This window comes from Pseudophryne corroboree, chromosome 9 (assembly GCF_028390025.1).
Source record: "Pseudophryne corroboree isolate aPseCor3 chromosome 9, aPseCor3.hap2, whole genome shotgun sequence".
NCBI lineage: Eukaryota > Metazoa > Chordata > Amphibia > Anura > Myobatrachidae > Pseudophryne > Pseudophryne corroboree.
The window spans coordinates 155,773,151-155,793,758 of record NC_086452.1 but is presented as its reverse complement, the minus strand read 5'-3'; the positions used below and the strand labels follow the sequence as shown (position 1 = coordinate 155,793,758).

Here is a 20,608-nt window from a genome sequence, read left to right as displayed (position 1 = left end):
GTGTGAATCTCGCCACTATCTGTGTAAAATCTTTCTCTCAAAGTTGTCCGTCTCCTCGGGCACAGTTTCTGGACTGAGTCTGGTTGGAGGGGCATAAAGGGAGGAGCCAGCCCACACTCTCAAACTCTTAAAAACACGGTAAAACACAGTAAAACCTGTGTTGTCATAGCAACTCTCCTTCTGCTTTCTCTCTGTGTGACCAGCTCCCTCTCTGTGCTCTGTCACCTGTGCCCAACGTCCAATCTGTAGCCTGTGTGACCAGCTCTGTGTCCAGCACTCCTAACAGCGACCAGCTTGTAAACCAGCCTCTCCAGAGTCCTCTCTGTGCTCTGCCATCTGTGCCCAGCGCCCAATCTGTAGCCTGTGCCCAGCTCTCCCAACAGCGATCAGCATGTAGACAAGTCTCTCCCAGCGTCTCCTCTGGTCCCTGGGCAATGACATCAGCTGCCAGCGCCCAGGAGGGACTAATCAGCGCTTTTTCGAAATTCCTCGGTTGAAAATCCCAGGTAAGAGCTGTTTCCACTGCAGCTCACCAAGGAAAGACCCGCTAAATACCCTGCTTGTGACCAGGGTAAAAATCCCAGGTCACTTTACCCGGGAATTTTAACTTGTAGCCGTTTCCACTGACCAAAATCCCGGATAGGTGCACGTTCATGTGAAAAAATACAGGATTTTCATGTCAGTAGCAATTTTGCTTTCCACAAAGAGTCCTCTGCAAAATTCTTATTTAGTGTCAATTTGCAGATTTTTAAGGACTTGTTGGTTGTGAATAGATGGTCTAAGGTTTTATACTTTTGAAACATGGCATTCAATTTTGTTTCTAAAGTACAGTACCTATGATTTCGAACATTGTTGGTTTTGTTGAAAATATCAGTTATTATTACCAGTTATTTATATAGCGCATACATATTGTGCAGCGCTTTACAGAGAATATTTGGTCATTCACATCAGTCCCTGCCCCAGTGGAGCTTACAATCTATATTCCCTATAACATGTAGGCGCACACACATTCACACAAGGGTTAATTTTGTTGGTAGCCAGTTAAGCTACCAGTATATTTTTGGATTGTGGGAGGCAACCGGAGGAAACCCACACAAGTATGGGGAGAATATACAAACTCCACACAGTTATTGCCATGGTGAGAATCGAACCCATGACCTCAGTGCTGTGAGGCAGTAATGCTGACCATTACACCATCCGTACTGCTCAGTCATTCAAATGTAAGATTTTATTTTGGTTTATTTACATTATTATAGGAAATATGTACAAAATGGCTACTGACCAGTTAGGTGCTTGGTAGTTTTGCACTTACAGCAAATATAAGAGTCACATAAAACAAATACAAAGAGGAGTGGATGAATAGAGTTTTAAGACTTCCCTCCTTAGCAGAAGTGGCAAGGCAATTTCCCATTGACACATGGGATAAACGAGTATAAATGACGTTGTGTCAAATATCAAACAGAAGTCGCAATGCCACCAACAGGAAGTCGCGGGACCACACATTTTTGTAATAACACCACAAAGGACCTATAAGAGACTACCAGCACTGCACCGCATCTATCTGCCTTGAAAAAGAGCCCAGATTGGCTCGAAACGCGTCGGCGCTACTAGTCTGGATGCAGCAATTCCTCACCTTGGACTACTCATCTCCCCGGTATTGCTATGGAGATCGGGCAGTGTATTAATCCGGAGATTCACTGCTTATACCAACCATCAGTGGCTCACACCTCACCAACTGGGTGCGATCGTTTCCAGCATGTGGCACTTTATATCTAGCTACACATGCTTGATATTTGTTATACACGTCATGTATACTGGTTTATCCCATGTGTAATCTGCATATTGCCTTGCCACTTCTACTAGGGAGGGAAATCTATATTCTCCCATTCCCTTTGTATTTATTTTATGTGACTCTAAAGGCCCATACACACTTGACGATGCACACATCGTTAACGACCGTCGTTAACGACTTCCCTTGAACAGCTGAGCAAACGACATGAGCATACACACTACCAACGACCAAAGACGAAAGACCAAAGACCATTCATCGTTGAAGCATCCAAGCTGAACAGTTTATTAAACTAATGAGCTGGGAACAGGGCTGGTGAACAGTGGCTTGGTCGTTGGTCTTTCACACCATACACATTCAACGATGTCTCTGGTCGGTAACGACCATAGTGGAAATTGAGCATACATGCTCCACAGATAAGCGAGGGTCGTTAACGTCCCGCGGGGCCGCGCATCGGTGGTCGTCGGATGCATACACACTTGACGATATAATGAGCGACGTCGTTGATGAGGGCTGAAATGAACGACGTCGTTCATTTTATCGTCAAGTGTGTATGGGCCTTTAGATTTGCTATAAGTGCTAATTATATTTATTTTTTTAGTTCCATACTGTCCAAAATACCAGATGCCTAGTAACCTAAATACCCACATGGATATAAAACAAAGGCACAAATCTATATGTAACAAAGTGAAGGTATGAGGTATTGGTCATATTTTGATCAAAACAGTTAAATTGTAACATTTTACTTTTATTGATGTATTAAAGGGTTATCTTTCTAATAACTACAATTCTCCCTCTATACATTGCTGCTTTTCCCTACCATTGAGTAAGGTCTTTCATACATACAAAACAGGTTGAGTATCCCATACCCAAATTTTCAGAAATACAGAATTTTTCCGAAATACGGAATTTTTTGAGTGAGATGGAGATAGTGAAACCTTTGTTTTCTGATGGCACAATGTACACAAACTTTGTTTAATACACAGTTTTATTAAAACATATTGTATTAAATGACCATCAGGCTGTGTGTATAAGGTGTATATGAAACATAAATGAATTGTGTGAATGTACACACACTTTGTTTAATGCACAAAGTTATTAAAAATATTGGCTAAAATTACCTTCAGGCTGTGTGTAGAAGGTAAACTATTTGTAAAAAAAAATGGTTCCCGTATAGTACCGGAGCCAAAGAGAAAAAAGAAAGACTATATGTCTCTTCTGGGGCACGCTTGTATTGAAAATTATGTAATGTGTTAAGTTTAAAATATAACTTTTATTAGTAACCCTCTTAAAATAATGGCTATGAGGCAAAAGAAGGGGATAAAGAAATAGCAAAAAAAGGAATAGCAAAAATTAAAGTCAATTTATCAATCCAAGTAAACATCAAATGTTGTAATACAAATTTTTCATGGTGGCTCTGAGAACGAAAATATGTATGTGTCTCCAATATTGAGAAAATGATGTCTTCTTCCAAATTTAATACAAAATAAACTATGATAGAAATATACCAGGAAAAGAGAGGGAACATACAATATAATGTATACCGGGCTCCACCCTGATTGCTAATATGGTATAGATTTCAGACAAATGAAAGGAAGTAATACTTGGTTCTAGGTCCTGTGTCCTTGGTTTGGATAAAAATACCTGCAGTACCCGGTATTCTCTGGTGGTCTCCCACCCAGGTACTGACCTGGCCCACAGTGCTTGGCTTCCAAGATCAGACGAGGTTGTGCATACTCAGTGTGGTTTGACCGCAGGTAGATATATCGCACCTGATGACATCAGGACCCATGTGTTGTGGGCTCTGAGAGAAATCCCAAACTTTCCTGTAGGATTACTGGGTGCTCCTGAATCAAGATACCAGTGGTACCTGGTATTCGCTGATGGTCTCCCAACCAGGTGCTGAACCGGCCCACTTGGCTTAACTTCAAAGAAATCAGATAAAGTTAGGCCTCTTCCGTGTGGTTAGCCTTGGGTGGATAAGTTGCACCTAATAGCTGCTGGAAACCAAGTGGAAACCAAAGAGCTAAGGGCTAAATGAGTCTGATCTGAGGTGTCTGTGGGAACCAGTGAACAAGCTCTCCCGAGCGAAACGTACGTCACTTCCGGTTCCGAACTTCCGGTCGGCGGACACCGGCGTCTCACTGCTGGGCTCACCCTTCACCACGGACACTCAGGAGCGGCGTCCAGCGACCCAAGGGGGTATTCCACCCCTCCACCTATTAGTAGGTCACAGGGCATTTCTGACTTTTTTCAGCGGACCCGTTTTCCCTGGTAATCTGTTTTTGCTCCTTTCATTCACTTCTGCATTAACCAATTGTGTGACTATACATATTTTTGACAAGTGAACAAAGCAAATGAGAGATATACATATTTTTCCATCACCAACCAGGAATATACGGTAACAAGGGAATATGCCATACTCACCAACAAGCCGCATCAATGTCCAGGACTCATCATAAATTTATTACTACTTACTAACCACCCATTCATGGTTCCTAATAGGTTCAGCCCTTATTTTGGGTTTTTTATATATGCATAAGACAAGTGTTTATATTTAATTACCTTTCCCACAGATACGAGCATTCTCTTTTCTCCATCCTTTTTTGATAAGTGACTTTTTGATACACTGCAAATCGGAAATTGATTTATTGTGTTGCTGACTGTATTGCGCAGTTGTGGATCAAACACGTGATTTATCACAAATTATCACCTGAGTATTTTTCTATATACAAACAGTTAATCTCTTAAGAACATTCCCACTTATATGGGATTTCTGGAACTCTCTCTCATTCTGTTCAAACAATCCTGGTGGCTCTGCAATGCAATATGTAAACAGAGCACCATTTTGTTACAAAACAGGACAGTAGAAGTGTTCCTCTACCTTTCTTCTGTCTCAGTGTCGTTTCTCACCACCCTCTCATTTTTTCATTCGATGCCCAGGCAGATGATCAAAAAGTAGAAGTGGTGTTTAACTCAGACCTGATTCTTTAATACTCAACCTCTTTTACAGCAGTGTCACACTATCATCCACTCAGCACTCCTCACAAAACCTGGGGAGTTCCCACAGACACCTCAGATCAGACTCATTTAGCCCTTAGCTCTTTTGGTTTCCACTTGGTTTCCAGCAGCTGTTAGGTGCGACTTATCCACCCAAGGCTAACCACACGGAAGAGGCCTAACTTTATCTGATTTCTTTGAAGTTAAGCCAAGTTGGCCGGTTCAGCACCTGGTTGGGAGACCATCAGCGAATACCAGGTACCACTGGTATCTTGATTCAGGAGCACCCAGTAATCCTACAGGAAAGTTTGGGATTTCTCTCAGCGGTCAAACCACACTGAGTATGCCCAACCTCGTCTGATCTTGGAAGCCAAGCACTGTGGGCCAGGTCAGTACCTGGGTGGGAGACCACCAGAGAATACCGGGTACTGCAGGTATTTTTATCCAAACCAAGGACACAGGACCTAGAACCAAGTATTACTTCCTTTCATTTGTCTGAAATCTATACCCTATTAGCAATCAGGGTGGAGCCCGGTATACATTATATTGTATATTCCCTCTCTCTTCCTATTATATTTCTATCATAGTTTATTTTGTATTAAATTTGGAAGAAGACATAATTTTATCAATATTAAAGACACATACATATTTTCGTTCACAGAGCCACCATGCCAAATTTGTATTACAACATTTGATGTTAACTTGGATTGATAAATTTACTTACATTTTTGCTGTTCCTTTTTTTGCTATTTCTTTATCCCCTTCTTTTGCCTCATAGCCATTATTTTAAGAAGGTGACTAATAAAAGTTATATTTTAAACTTAACACATTACATAATTTTCAATACAAGCGTGCCCCAGAAGAGACATATAGTCTTTCTTTTTTCTCTTTGGCTCCGGTACTATACGGGAACCATTTTTTTACAAATAGTTTACTGAACTATTTCTGGGAGCTCCGCCAACCCAGCGCCGAATACCAATTATCTGTTAGATATATGGCCATACGTTGGTTTACACTAGAGCTATAGCTTTAATGATATCATTCTAAATATTAAGCATTTAGATAGTGATCTTGTGCAGACTCCACCAATCTCTGTGTGTAGAAGGTGTATATGAAACATAAATGTATTCTGTACTTAGACTTACATCCCATCTCCATGATATCCCATTATGGTATGCAATTATTCCAAAATACGGAAAAAAACGGATATCCAAAATACTTCTGTTCCCAAGCATTTTGGATAAGGGATACTCAACCTGTATGTTACTTGGTAGGATATCTATTTATTTATTAAAGGTAATCAACACTCTTTTTTTAGGTCCGTTTTTACGAGTCTACCTTTGGACCTGGAACGTCTAGAATCCCTGGACTTCAGGAACAGATTGGAAGCTTGAAAGCAGAATCCGGAGCTCAGGAGAAGGCACTAAGGTAACATTGTTGTGTTATTAGTGCACTGTTATTCAAATATTTTGATACATGCTTCCTTCAAGTAGTATAGTACAGTTTAATTGCAACAACAACATATTGATGTGTACATTTATCATGAAGCATCTATGGATTTAGTAAAGGACATCTCCAGTGTTCTTACTTTTCATTTCTTAGGATTGCTGAAGACAAGCTACTGGAAAATCGCTGTATAATGGCTGAGAAAGAACAAAAGTTCAGAAATGAATTGAAAAGAATGAAAATAGAGCTGTATGAATGTAATAAGCTATGTAAAAGGTGAGGCATAAGTACTAAACTTATATTACTTTTATTGTTGTTTTCTTTTAGGAACTAGAAAATACTTTTAGGGGGAGATGTATCAAGTCCTGGTGTTGTATAAAGCCTCTGAGAGATATAAAGTGGAGCAGTTGCCCAAAGCATCTTCATCTTTTTTCATTTCTTTTTGGTTTTATTGCAAGAAAATTCTTGAAGATGTACAACCATGGTTACAGACAATGAGTAAAGAGAAATAAAGGTGTACATCCAGCGAGATACGTAATAGGAAAATAACATATCAATACACTTTCTCACTCTTCAATATATGGAAAACGAAACCGTATAGTTAGCAGGTAAAAAGGGATTTCTGAGGAGGGGAAACAAAGAAAGGGGAGACAATATGAAATGATCTTAATGGAGAATGTCATAGGTTCTGAAACCTGTTGCTTTGAGTACTAGATTTGATTTTTTGAACTTTGTAAATTGAGATATTAGTCACAGTTGTAGAGCATTCTATATAAAACAAAAAAGATTGTTTAAGCAACTACAGTATAAGCCAGCCGGATTTAGCAAATCACGTGCTATAGAAAGTAAAAGAATGTTAAGGAAGTCAATGCTAGTAAAGCAATCGTAGACATAGTATATAAAGGGAACAAAAGGAAAATAAAAGAATTACTAACAAGCCTGTATTCATGTATAATATGAATTGCAAATAACATAATAAGCTAGGAGATAATCGTGTTACACAGATATTTTCGTTAAGTGTGAGGAGTGAGATCTAAATCGTAGTTAAAAGTGGCCAGCATGGAGCCAAGGCGCTATAGAAAAGCTAAGAAAATTCAGCTTCACCCCATACCGCTTCTAGGGAAGAAAAAGAGCAATTTAAATAAAGAGTGGAAATGCCTCTCACCGTCTTCTGATTATCCATCCCGACCCGTGGAATTAGGCAATTAAAGCCGAGGGTAACAAAAACAAAACAAAAAACGCCACTTGGAGAGCCCTAAGAGGATCCCGGGAACAGGAAGCACAGATGCATAGCCATGGATGGAAACTGGAGGGAAAGCTAAATCATCAGTAAACAAATTGGGCAGCACAGATTTCCCTATGCCCCAGGCATACTCAGGTCAGTCATATCAATAGGTGGGAAAACAAGAACCTGAGGATGAGATTGTACAAGTAGACCACTATCAACATCTAGATTCTGCTAGGAATCCAGGACAGGTGGTGTGATAGAGCGTACTCATGATAGCAGGGACGTGCCGTGAGGTAAATGTCTCAGGAGGCACTGGCTAGTACCAGAGCCAGATTTAAACACAATATGTAAGCCCAAGAGTTCATGTGGGCATTATACACAGGTGCAGCAGTACATACTGATGGAAATTCAGTGAGTTTTGATCAGAGATGTGCAGATAAGGTAGGCAGGGAAGGCACTGCCTCATCTGTAATAGACTTTTTACTCCGGAGTTTTCACTATAAAAATGATTAGAATAATACAAAGAAGATATTTATTTTATATATATATATATATATATATATATATATATATATATATATAGTTTCAATGCCTTTCCCACCTGTGGCTCAGGTGTATCTGGAAAAGGACGAGAGGCGGCACTCCAAGGACTTGAAAAAACTTTTATGTGCAAAACATGGCAGGACAATAAAGTGCAAAACAGCTAAAAAACATGGAGGTCTTACGACGTTTCAAGGCAGCAAGCCTTTTCCTCAGGTAAGGTAACCCATGTGGAGTGTGATGTGCAAAAAGCAAGAACCAGGCTTTTTGCACATCACACTCCACATGGGTTACCTTACCTGAGGAAAAGGCTTGCTGCCTTGAAACGTCGTAAGACCTCCATGTTTTTTAGCTGTTTTGCACTTTATTGTCCTGCCATGTTTTGCACATAAAAGTTTTTTCAAGTCCTTGGAGTGCCGCCTCTCGTCCTTTTCCAGATACACCTGAGCCACAGGTGGGAAAGGCATTGAAACTGCATTATTTCAAGGAAGGCACCCAGGCAGTTGCATCGTTGCACAGAGTGCCGGATCAGTACATTTTAATATTTTAATATATATATATATATATATATATATATATATATATATATAATTTGTATTTTTAAAATACTTTATATAGGCATTACTCTGGCATACACGTTAGTATGACAGGAAAGGCTCTGCCCACCTACCTCACCTCCACGCATGTCACTGCGTGATAGTACTGTTTGTAGGGTAGCCCAAATAACATTTAATTTGTTACAAAAGTGAGATGTTAAACATGGCAGTTGTGACATGGCAACAATGGGAAACTTAGCCAAGATATCCATAACTAAATAAGGATACAGACAAATGAATATAGACTACAACACCAAAAATACGTACAGTAGCAAACACCATTAATAGCTTTTTGAAAAGAAGAAAGTTGGGTAGAACATATAGGGCGCTCCTTGTAATATAGACCTCCTGCTGCCTCTTTCTGACACCCCTGGATTAATCCCAAAAAACCCAAAATTGAACAAAGCTAGAAGGAGTGGATGGGTGCAGCAAGTTGGCGCTGGAATGAAAAAAAAAAAAAAAGACCTTGGTGGCTGATGATTCAGCCAAATGTTATTGGACTAAACAAATTGATGTGATGAAAGGTGAAAAAAATAAAGAATACTTATCCTAAATGATTGGTTTGCTGAATCTTCTGGTCATCGAGATGAAGAGGTTTTTCTCTGACGTCCCAGTGGATGCTGGGTACTCCGTAAGGACCATGGGGTATAGACGGGCTCCGCAGGAGACTGGGCACTCTTAAAAGAAAGATTAGGTACTATATCTGGTGTGCACTGGCTCCTCCCTCTATGCCCCTCCTCCAGACCTCAGTTAGTATCTGTGCCCGGCTAGAGCTGGATGCACCCTAGGGGCTCTCCTGAGCTTCCTAGAAAAGAAAGTATTTGTTAGGTTTTTTATTTTCAGTGACATCTGCTGGCAACAGACTCACTGCTACGTGGGACTGAGGGGAGAGAAGCGAACCTACCTGCTTGCAGCTAGCTTGGGCTTCTAAGGCTACTGGACACCATTAGCTCCAGAGGGATCGAACACAGGCCCAGTCCTCGGTCGTCCGGTCCCGGAGCCGCGCCGCCGTCCCCCTTGCAGAGCCAGAAGAACGAAGAGAAGTTGAAAATCGGCGGCTGAAGACTCCGGTCTTCATTAAGGTAGCGCACAGCACTGCAGCTGTGCGCCATTGCTCCCTTAGCACACCACACACTCCGGTCACTGATGGGTGCAGGGCGCTGGGGGGGGCGCCCTGGGCAGCAATTAGATTACCTTACTTGGCGAAAAGCACATAATACAGTCTGATAAACTGTATATGTGCATTAACCCCCGCCATTAAAGTACATAAAAGGACAGAAGCCCGCCGCTGAGGGGGCCGGGCCTTCTTCCTCAGCACACCGGCGCCATTTTCTCTTCACAGCTCAGCTGGAAGGAAGCTCCCCAGGCTCTCCCCTGCAGTATCCTGGTACACAAAGGGTAAAAAAGAGAGGGGGGGGCACATAAATTTAGGCGCAAAACTGTGTATATAAGCTGCTATAGGGGAAAAATCACTCAGTATAGTGTACATCACTGTATTATATAGCGCTGTGGTGTGTGCTGGCATACTCTCTCTGTCTCTCCAAAGGGCCTGGTGGGGGAACTGTCTTCAAATAGAGCATCCCCTGTGTGTGTGGTGTGTCGGTACGCGCGTGTCGACATGTCTGAGGTAAAAGGCTCCTCTAAGGAGGTGATAGAGCGGATAAGTGTGTGGGAGGGTGTCTCCGTCAACAACGCCGACACCTGTTTGGATATGTGTAAGTGCTGAGGTAAAATTATTGCACAAAAGGTTAGGGAACAGAAAGGAAATCTACCCTGGTCTGTCCCTATGTCACAGAGTTCTTTAGAGTCTCTCTATGCTCACTATCCAAAATAACAAAGTATCGACACGGAGTTTAACTCCACTGTCGACTACGATAATGCAAAGTTACAGCCAAGAGGGCTAAAAGATATTCAATATATGATTATTGGAATAAAAGATGATTTGCATATCACTGATGACTCATCTGTCCCTGACACGAGAGTACACATGTTAAGGGGAAGAATGCTGAGGTAAATTTCCCTCCTCTCATGAGGAAAAAGAGCGGGAATCTCCAGACGAGACGGCAGCTTCCCACAAGCGAATTCTCAGGCTGGATCCTTTCCCCACTAGGGCCAGGATGTGTTGAGAATCTTCCCCTTGGGTGTCCTGTTTGCACTAGCTATTCTCAGGGATCCTGCAGATAGAGTGCACATTCTAGTATACTACCCAGACCGGCGATTGTGTCGGCATGGGTTTATAGCGCTGTGGCAGCGTGGACAGGTACCTTACCAGCAGAGATTGAGACCCTAGTATGCATATAAATATTTTAAGATGCTGTCTTAAGTGACAGATATATAATTATAAAGCATGCCCAAAGGGACATGAGTATACTGGGTCCTAGAGACAAAAGCTATGTCGATTTCTGCTTGACGTGTCCTGTAGAATATACATTGGACAGATGATGCCGACTTAAGAGGCATATGGAAGGCTGAGGATTGTGTGGAGAAAGGTTCTCGGGCCTGGTCTCCACAGCTATAGCTGGTAATTCTGATATTTTGCCTTATATTCCTGCACAGCCTAGGAAAGCACGACATTATTAAGCGCAGCTTTTCGAATAAAGAAACAAGAAAGTCTGAGGTGCGTCCTTTCTTGTCAGAGCCGGGGGCAGAGGAAAGAAGCTGTACAACACAGCTAGTCCCCAGGAACAGAAGTCCTCCCCGGCCTCTACAAAAATCCACCGCATGTCGCTGGGGCTCCACAGGCGGAGCTAGGCCCGGTGGGGACACGCCTTCGTAAGTTCAGCCACAAGTGGGTTCACTCCCTGTTAGATCCCTGGGCAATAGAAATTGTATCGCAGGGATACAGGCTGGACTGTGAGAAGATGCCCCCTCACCGAGGACCCGGCAGGCTTCCCCCCAAGAGAGGGAGCCAGTGTTAACTGCAATTCGTAAATTGTATCTTCAACAGGTGGTGGTCAAGGGTCCCCTCCTTCAACAAGAGGGTGTTATTATTCGACCATGTTATAATCCCGAAACCAGACGGTTCGGTTAGACCCATATTGAATTAAAATCCCTGAACATATACCTGAAAAGGTTCAGGTTCAAGATGGAATCGCTAAGAGCGGTCATTGCAAGCCTGAAATGAATCGGGACATAAGGGATGCATACCTTCGTGTCCCCATTTATCCACCTCATCAGGCGTACCTCAGAATTGCGGTACGGGATTGTCATTACCAATTTCACCAAGGTAATGGCGGATATGATGGTGCTCCTGCGGAAGCAAGGTGTCACTATTATCATATACTTGGATGATCTCCTCATAAAAGCGAGATCAAGAGAGCAGTTGCTGGACAGCGTATCACCTTCTCTGGAAGTGAAACGGCAACACGACTGGATTCTATATATTCCGAAGTCGCAGTTGGTTCCTACAGCTCATCTGCCTCGCCTAGGCATGATCCTAGACACAGACCAGAAGAGGGTTTATCTCCCGATAGAGAGAGCTCAGGAGCTCATGACACTGGTCAGGAATCTATTGAAAACCAAAACAGGTGTCAGTGCATCACTGCACTCGAGTCCTGGGAAGGATGATGGCATCATACGAGGCCATCCCCTTCGGCTGGTTCCATGCAAGGACAATGGAACTTACTGGACAAGTGGTCCGGATCACATCTTCAGATGCATCGGTTAATCACCCTATCCCCCAGGGCCAGGGTGTCTCTCCTGTGGTGGCTGCGGAGTGCTCACCTTCTCGAGGGCCGCAGATTCGGCATTCAGGACTGGGTCCTGGTGACCACGGATGCAAGCCTCCGAGGGTGGGGGGCAGTTACACAGGGAAGAAAATTCCAAGGTTTGTGGTCAAGCCAACAGACTTGCCTTCACATCAATATCCTGGAACTAAGGGCCATATACAACGCCCTAAGTCAAGCGGAGTTCCTGCTTCGCGACCAACCGGTTCTGATCCAGTCAGACCGCAGGGGCTCATGTAAACTGCCAGGGCGGCACAAGGAGCAGGGTGGCGAGGGTAGAAGCCACCAGAATTCTTCGCTGGGCGGAGAATCAAGTAAGCGCACTGTCAGCAGTGTTCATTCCGGGAGTGGACACGACCTCCACCCGGGAAAGTGGTGACTTCATCAGGAAGTCTTCACGAGTTTTGCAAATTGATGGAAACTGCCTCAGGTGGACTACATGGCGTCCCACCTCAATAAAAAGATAAAAAAGGTTTTACGCTGGGTCAAGGGACTCTCAGGCGATAGCTGTGGTCGCACTAGTAACACCGTGGGTGTTCCAGTCGGTCTATATATTCCCTCCTCTTCCTCTCAGACCCAAGGGCTGAAAATTGTAATAAACGGAGGAGTGTGAACAATATTCTTTGCTCCGGATTGGCCAAGAAGGACTCGGTACCCGGAACTGCAAGAAATGCTCTGAGGACCCAAGGCCTCTGCCTCTCAGTCAGGACATGTTGCAACAGGGACCCTGTCTGATCCAAGACTTACCGCGGCTGCGTTGGACGGCATGGCGGTTGAACGCCGGATCCTAGCGGAAAAGGGCATTCCGGATGCAGTTATTCCTACGCTGCTAAAGGCTAGGAAAGACGTGACAGCAAGACTTTTTCACTGTATATGGCGAAAATAGGTTGCTTGGTGTGTGGCCGGGAAGGCCCTACAGAGCAATTCCAGGGGGGTCGATTCCTGCACTTCCTACAGTCAGGAGTGACTATGGGCCTAAAATTAGGACCCATAAAGGCCAAGATTTCACCCCTATCCCTTTTTATCTCAAAAAGAACTGGCTTCACTGCCTGAAGTTCGGACGTTGTTACAGGGGTGCTGCATATTCAGCCCCTTTTGTGCCTCCAGTGGCACCTTGGAATCTTAACGTGTGTTGGATTCCTAAAATCCCACTGGTTTGAGCCACTTAAGACCGTGGAGCTAAAATATCTCACGTGGAAAGTGGTCATGCTTTTGGCCTTAGCTTGGACTAGGCGTGTGTCAGAATTGGCGGCTTTGTCATGTAAAAGCCCATATCTGATCTTCCATATGGAAAGGGCAGAATGGAGGACTCGTCCCCAATTTCTCCCTAAGGTGGTATCATCGTTTCATTTGAACCTACCTATTGTGGTGCCTGCGGCTGCTAGGGACTTGGAGGATTCCAAGTTGCTGGACGTAGTCCGGGCCCTGAAACTTTGTTTCCTGGACGGCTAGAGTCAGAAAAACTGACTCGCTATTTATCCTGCATGCACCCAACAAGCTGGGTGCTCCTGCTTCAAAGCAGACTATTGCTCGCTGGATCTGTAGCACGATTTAGCTTGCACATTCTGCGGCAGGACTGCTGCATCCTAAATCAGTAAAAGCCCATTCCACGAGGAAGGTGGGCTCTTCTTGGGCGGCTGCCCGAGGGGTCTCGGCTTTACAACTTTGCCGAGCTGCTACTTGGTCAGGTTCAAACACTTTTGCAAAATTCTACAAGTTTGATACCCTGGCTGAGGAGGACCTTGAGTTTGCTCATTCGATGCTGCAGAGTCATCCGCACTCTCCCGCCCGTTTGGGAGCTTTGGTATAATCCCCATGGTCCTTACAGAGTACCCAGCATCCACTGGGACGTCAGAGAAAATAAGAATTTACTCACCGGTAATTCTATTTCTCGTAGTCCATAGTGGATGCTGGGAGCCCGTCCCAAGTGCGGACTCTCTGCAATACATGTATATAGTTATTGCTTAACTAAAGGGTTATTGTATGAGCCATCTGTTGAGAGAGGCTCAGTTATTGTTCATACTGTTAACTGGGTATAGTTATCACAAGTTGTACGGTGTGATTGGTGTGGCTGGTATGAGTCTTACCCTGGATTCCAAATCCTTTCCTAGTAATGTCAGCTCTTCCGGGCACAGTTTCCCTAACTGAGGTCTGGAGGAGGGGCATAGAGGGAGGAGCCAGTACACACCAGATATAGTACCTAATCTTTCTTTTAAGAGTGCCCAGTCTCCTGCGGAGCCCGTCTATACCCCATGGTCCTTACGGAGTACCCAGCATCCACTATGGACTACGAGAAAAAGAATTAGCGGTGAGTAAATTCTTATGTTTCTCCAAGAAGAATGAAATCGCAATTGCGGGATGATATAAAAAATAAAAAATAATGGGTTTTGAGTCAAGGCCTCTTAAAAGTTTCAAATAGCACACTTCTGATAGTGAATTCAATAGGAAGATGGACTGCTTTCACTACAATGAGCGTACCTCACTTACATAAAGTGGGTGAGGCTAAAAACATATAAAGGTATCTTTCAGCAGTAATATTGAAGCTTTAGGCGTACCTAACTTACAATAAGGCAGGTAGGTATACACTCATAAAGGTATCTTTTAGCTGAACTGCGTACCGGTACTCACTGGTAAAGGTGTCTTCCGTCTGCGCATAGAGGTATCTTTATCCAGTCAGCATTCATAATGGAACACCCATAATTAAAACAGGGGGGTTTATTGGATAAAACAAATTTAATACAGATTATAACAAATTATAAAAATGTAGCATTTGCCGCAAGGAGAGAGGCTGCCAGAGAGAGGAGAAAGCACGACTTTCAACACTGAGCTACGATTGGCCCGGTACCAAAAGAACTGAATGTGAGAGATTTTACCTAAAGATTCGTACCTTCCTCCTCAATCGTGCAGAAACCAATCCAAGCGGACAAAGGCTCTTTCCAGCCAACGCGTTTCGAGTTCTCTTTGTCAAGGCTCACATTCAGTTCTTTTGGTACCGGGCCAATCGTAGCTCAGTGTTGGAAGTCGTGCTTTCCCTTCTCTCTGGCAGCCTCTCTCCTCGCGGCAAATGCTACATTTTTATAATTTGTTATAATCTGTATTAATTTGTTTTATCCAATAAACCCCCCTGTTTTAATTATGGGTGTTCCATTATGAATGCTGACTGGATAAAGATACCTTTATGCGCAGACGGAAGACACCTTTACCAGTGAGTACCGGTACGCAGTTCAGCTAAAAGATACCTTTATGAGTGTATACCTACCTACCTTATTGTAAGTTAGGTACGCCTAAAGCTTCAACATTACTGCTATTGAAAGATACCTTTATATGTTTTTAGCCTCACCCACTTTATGTAAGTGAGGTACGCTCATTGTAGTGAAAGCAGTTCATCTTCCTATTGAATTCACTATCAGAAGTGTGCTATTTGAAACTTTTAAGAGGCCTTGACTCAAAACCCATTATTTTTTATTTTTTATATCATCCCGCAATTGCGATTTCATTCTTCTTGGAGAAAAAAACTCTTCATCTCGATGACCAGAAGATTCAGCAAACCAATCATTTAGGATAAGTATTCTTTATTTTTTTCACCTTTCATCACATCAATTTGTTTAGTCCAATAACATTTGGCTGAATCATCAGCCACAAAGGTCTTTTTTTTTTTTTTTTTTTTTCATTCCAGCGCCAACTTGCTGCACCCATCCACCAATAATAGCTTTACTTCTCAATAGTGGGTGCTATGAGCCACTCAAAAGAACATATATAGGGCGTGATTCAGACCTGATCGCTTGGCTGCAAACTTTGCTGTCCTGTATTCAGATAGTTGCATCCTCCAGGAGGAGTCTAAATTCACTGTGCAACTGTGCGATTCCATGTGTATGCTGAGCTGCAAAAATCTACTTTGTGCAGTCTCTGCGCAGCCCAGGGCTTACTCCTACAGTGCGATGAGAACAGGCTGATCGGGGCCAGAGCTGACGTCACACACCCTCCCTGAAAACGCTTGGGCACGCCTGCGTTTTTCCGGACACTTCCAATAAACGGTCAGTTACCACCCACAAATGGCTTCCTCCTGTAAATCACCTTGCGAACGCCCGTACGAACAGATTTTTCGCACCATCCCGACTCTGCCCTTTGTTGTTGTCCTAGACACGTGCACATTGCGGTGCATACAGAATGCATGCGCAGTTAGTACCTGATCGCCCACTGTGTGAAAACGCACAGCATGATGAGGTTGGAATCCCCCCCCCCCCCCCCCCTAGTGTATTACTAAGAAGTGTGCAGTTATGCAATTACAATGGCCCTCATTCCGAGTTGATCGGTCGCAAGGCGAATTTAGCAGAGTTACACACGCTAAGCCGCCGCCTACTGGGAGTGAATCTTAGCTTCTTAAAATTGCGACCGATGTATTCGCAATATTGCGATTACTAACTACTTAGCAGTTTCAGAGTAGCTCCAGACTTACTCTGCCTGTGCGATCAGTTCAGTGCTTGTCGTTCCTGGTTGACGTCACAAACACACCCAGCGTTGGCCCAGGCACTCCCACCGTTTCTCCGGCCACTCCTGCGTTTTTTCCGGAAACGGTAGCGTTTTCAGCCACACGCCCCTGAAACGCCGTGTTTCCGCCCAGTAACACCCATTTCCTGTCAATCACATTACGATCGCCGGAGCGAAGAAAAAGCCGTGAGTAAAAATACTTTCTTCATAGTAAAGTTACTTGGCGCAGTCGCAGTGCGAACTTTGCGCATGCGTACTAAGCGGATTTTCACTGCGATGCGATGAAAAAGAACGAGCGAACAACTCGGAATGAGGGCCAATGTAAGAAAATGCAGTGTCTCAAAACATGTATGCAGACTTAGCAGGTGCAGCAGGCATTGTGATATTACACACTAAAGATCCCAAGTTGCAAAAGGGAGTATATCTCAAGAAGGACAGCTGTGTAATATGATACTAATTAGAAGGGACCACCACCACCGCCGCAATACAGCAGGAGGGAGTTTGCACAACACTACAGCCAGATAACACTGGGACAGGGCCGGCTACAGAGGGATGGGTGCAGGCAAGAAAGGGACACAGCAGGTCAGCGGCAACAACAGCATGGCAAAGAGTGGTGCAGATGTCTGGGCGAGTGATGCAGCTCGCAGGTGGCAGCGGGATGGAGCCGGCTGCAGGCACCACCACAGAGAGTTAGTAGCAGCAGTCAGCACCAGGCTGACAGTCCGCCGGGGGTCAAAGGTACCGGCAATACAAAGCTAGCCAAGGCCAGTGATGAAGAGCGGCACCGATTGGACAGCAGAAGGGAACGTGAGCAACAGCAAGAAGTCAGCAGCCCCGTCTAGTCGAAATCCACCGGTCAACAGTCTTAAGATTAGGCATAGACCCCAAAGCTGTCCAAAGAGGCGTGCCACAGGTGGGATACCAGGACAGAGGATCTTCCAGCTACAAGGAGCACGCCGGCCGGCAAACCGCCGAGCCTCCACCTATGTCTCAAAATAGGTACAGCAACAGAGTAGCGGGATCAAAGGGGGCCAGGTAGAATAACATGATGCAGGAAAGCGTAGTCCTTGAGGAGGAGGAGTCCGGAGTCCCGCACAGGCAGAAGAGTGAGGGAACGAGCGTGTAAAAGGTCCGTTACTCAGGCTCACTAAAAATAGCAAGGGGGCCTGAAGGTCGCGCCAACTAGCATGGCAATCATGAGCTCCTCACATTAAAAGGCTGCATTCTAGGGATAAAGGATAGCTCAATTTTATATATATATGGTTCTCCAGTATCCTAAAGCCTCCAGGACTGTTGATAGCCAAAGGTTTGGCAAATAAAAGTAAATCTGGAGGCCAGATGGAGTTAGATTAAAGAAAAAGAGGAAAAAATAAAATAAAGATAAAGAAAAAAATAATAAATACCAATAAATAAAACAATTAATAACACCAATATTAAAACTGATACTGAGATGGAATACCAGAGAAAAATATATACCAATGATAATTTAATCTAATTGGCTTGAAACATTTGTAAAACCTGTGCAAGCTAAATTAATATCGCACAATGTCCTCGCTTGGTAGTAAGATCCCTTGGAATAGTTCAGATGGTTAATAGTTGCTGGCCAGAAGGAAACATAGTTTCATTTTTCATGAAGATTTTAAAGATTGATATAATGTCATCCACATATGCCACAATGTGACAGTACGGATCCAGCTGAATGAAATAGCCTTTGAAAAGGATTCCTTAATACACAGTCTCTTATGTTAGAGTTACCTGGGTCCCACGGCACTGGTGCTGTACCTCTGTGATCCTCCTACTGGACCTGCCAGCGTGTTACAACAATGGAGGAGGGTGATTTTTCCGGTGTGATCCGTGGTCCCGTTCTCTTCGCTGACGTCAGAACTGTGTACAGGTAATTCGGGTATTGTGCTCAGCGGCACTCCGGGGCCCCGGAGTGCCGCTGAGCACAATACCCGAATTACCTGTACACAGTTCTGACGTCAGCGAAGAGAACGGGACCACGGATCACACCGGAAAAATCACCCTCCTCCATTGTTGTAACACGCTGGCAGGTCCAGTAGGAGGATCACAGAGGTACAGCACCAGTGCCGTGGGACCCAGGTAACTCTAACATAAGAGACTGTGTATTAAGGAATCCTTTTCAAAGGCTATTTCATTCAGCTGGATCCGTACTGTCACATTGTGGCATATGTGGATGACATTATATCAATCTTTAAAATCTTCATGAAAAATGAAACTATGTTTCCTTCTGGCCAGCAACTATTAACCATCTGAACTATTCCAAGGGATCTTACTACCAAGCGAGGACATTGTGCGATATTAATTTAGCTTGCACAGGTTTTACAAATGTTTCAAGCCAATTAGATTAAATTATCATTGGTATATATTTTTCTCTGGTATTCCATCTCAGTATCAGTTTTAATATTGGTGTTATTAATTGTTTTATTTATTGGTATTTATTATTTTTTTCTTTATCTTTATTTTATTTTTTCCTCTTTTTCTTTTTTCTTATTTTTGTTTTTTATGTCATCAATTAAAAGTTTATTGATTATCTATACCGCTAAATGAGTATCAATTATATGATTAAAGTAAGTCTAAATTTGTAGTAATCCTAGCAGCGCTCCCACTCTGTCTGTTTTTTGTTTCTATCATAATCACGGGGGTTGCAAAACATCCCTTAATGTGGGCAGCAGCAGCAGCTTTACTACTAAAATATTTCTGAAAAGGAATTGTATTAATAGCAGTTTCTCCACCGGTGAATCAGCGCAACACCTATTTTCCAATATTAGATTAAATCTTGAATGAAGGATCTGTTGTAAAAGGCTGCCATTCATGGTGCTCCGCCCCCGGAAGTCTCCAAAGCATCTTCTAACTATTATTTATCTTGCACAGTCTTTGAAATGACCGTTAGAAGCTGATTTGTTCCTTTGGGCAGCTTCTCCACTTTCTCTCTCCAGGGCTTGATATATCTACCCCTTTACTAAACCCTAAACTTACAACCCATAAATTAACCCAAAAATAGAACACTGTAAGGGCAACAATTTAAATGTAATATATTAAACTAAACCATGTAATTACAGTGGAGTTGACCTTTGGCCATGTTTGCTGATCTGTCCAGCCATGGTTGAAAAATCGCTTTTGTTGCTCCACAGAGCACAGCTAACAGGAGACGTGCACATTTCCAAACATTGCTGCAATATGGCTGCTCATCTAAAGCTGGGCATACACTATACAATTACATGGCAGATGATATGCCAGATCTGGCTGGTTGAAATGAAAATATGGTAATGGATGATAGCATTGACAATCAACAAAACCTGTTGTTCAGACAAATTGGTTAAATCACAGATTTAACCAATTTGTATGAATGGTGATTTTTGTCCATTTTCCAGTGTTTATAGAAACACAGAATTTGACGGCAGATAAGAACTACTTGGCCCATCTAGTCTGCCCCTTTTTTACCATATTTTTATCTCTAACCTTATTTGATGCTTATGTCTATCCCATGCATATTTAAATCGCTCTACTGTCTTAGCCTCTACCACCTCTGATGGGAGGCTATTCCACTTGTCCGCTACCCTTTCTGTGAAGTATTATTTCCTCAAATTTCCCCTGAACCTACCTCCTTCCAGTCTCAGTGCATGTCCTCGTGTCCTATTGCTTCTCTTCATTTGAAGAATGTTTCCCTCCTAGACTTTGTTAAAACCCTTGATATATTTGAACGTTTCTATCATGTCCCCCCTTTCCCTTCTCTGCTCCAAACTATACATATTGAGATTTTTTTTGTCTTTTG

At 43.4% G+C, this 20,608-nt stretch overlaps 1 protein-coding gene and 1 pseudogene across 2 annotated transcripts in view; one reads left to right on the top strand and one right to left on the bottom strand.

Annotated features, from left to right (window-relative positions):
* Nucleotides 1-20,608, top strand: part of CCDC18 (coiled-coil domain containing 18) — a 434,514-nt gene that overhangs the window by 88,166 nt on the left and 325,740 nt on the right. For both annotated transcript variants that reach the window (XM_063939870.1, XM_063939871.1), the window contains exons 5-6: nt 6,108-6,217; nt 6,392-6,511. In XM_063939870.1, coding sequence (XP_063795940.1) covers nt 6,108-6,217; nt 6,392-6,511 — 230 coding nt within the window. The remainder of the gene's footprint in view (nt 1-6,107; nt 6,218-6,391; nt 6,512-20,608) is intronic.
* LOC134964891 (5S ribosomal RNA) lies at nt 3,431-3,548 on the bottom strand (annotated as a pseudogene).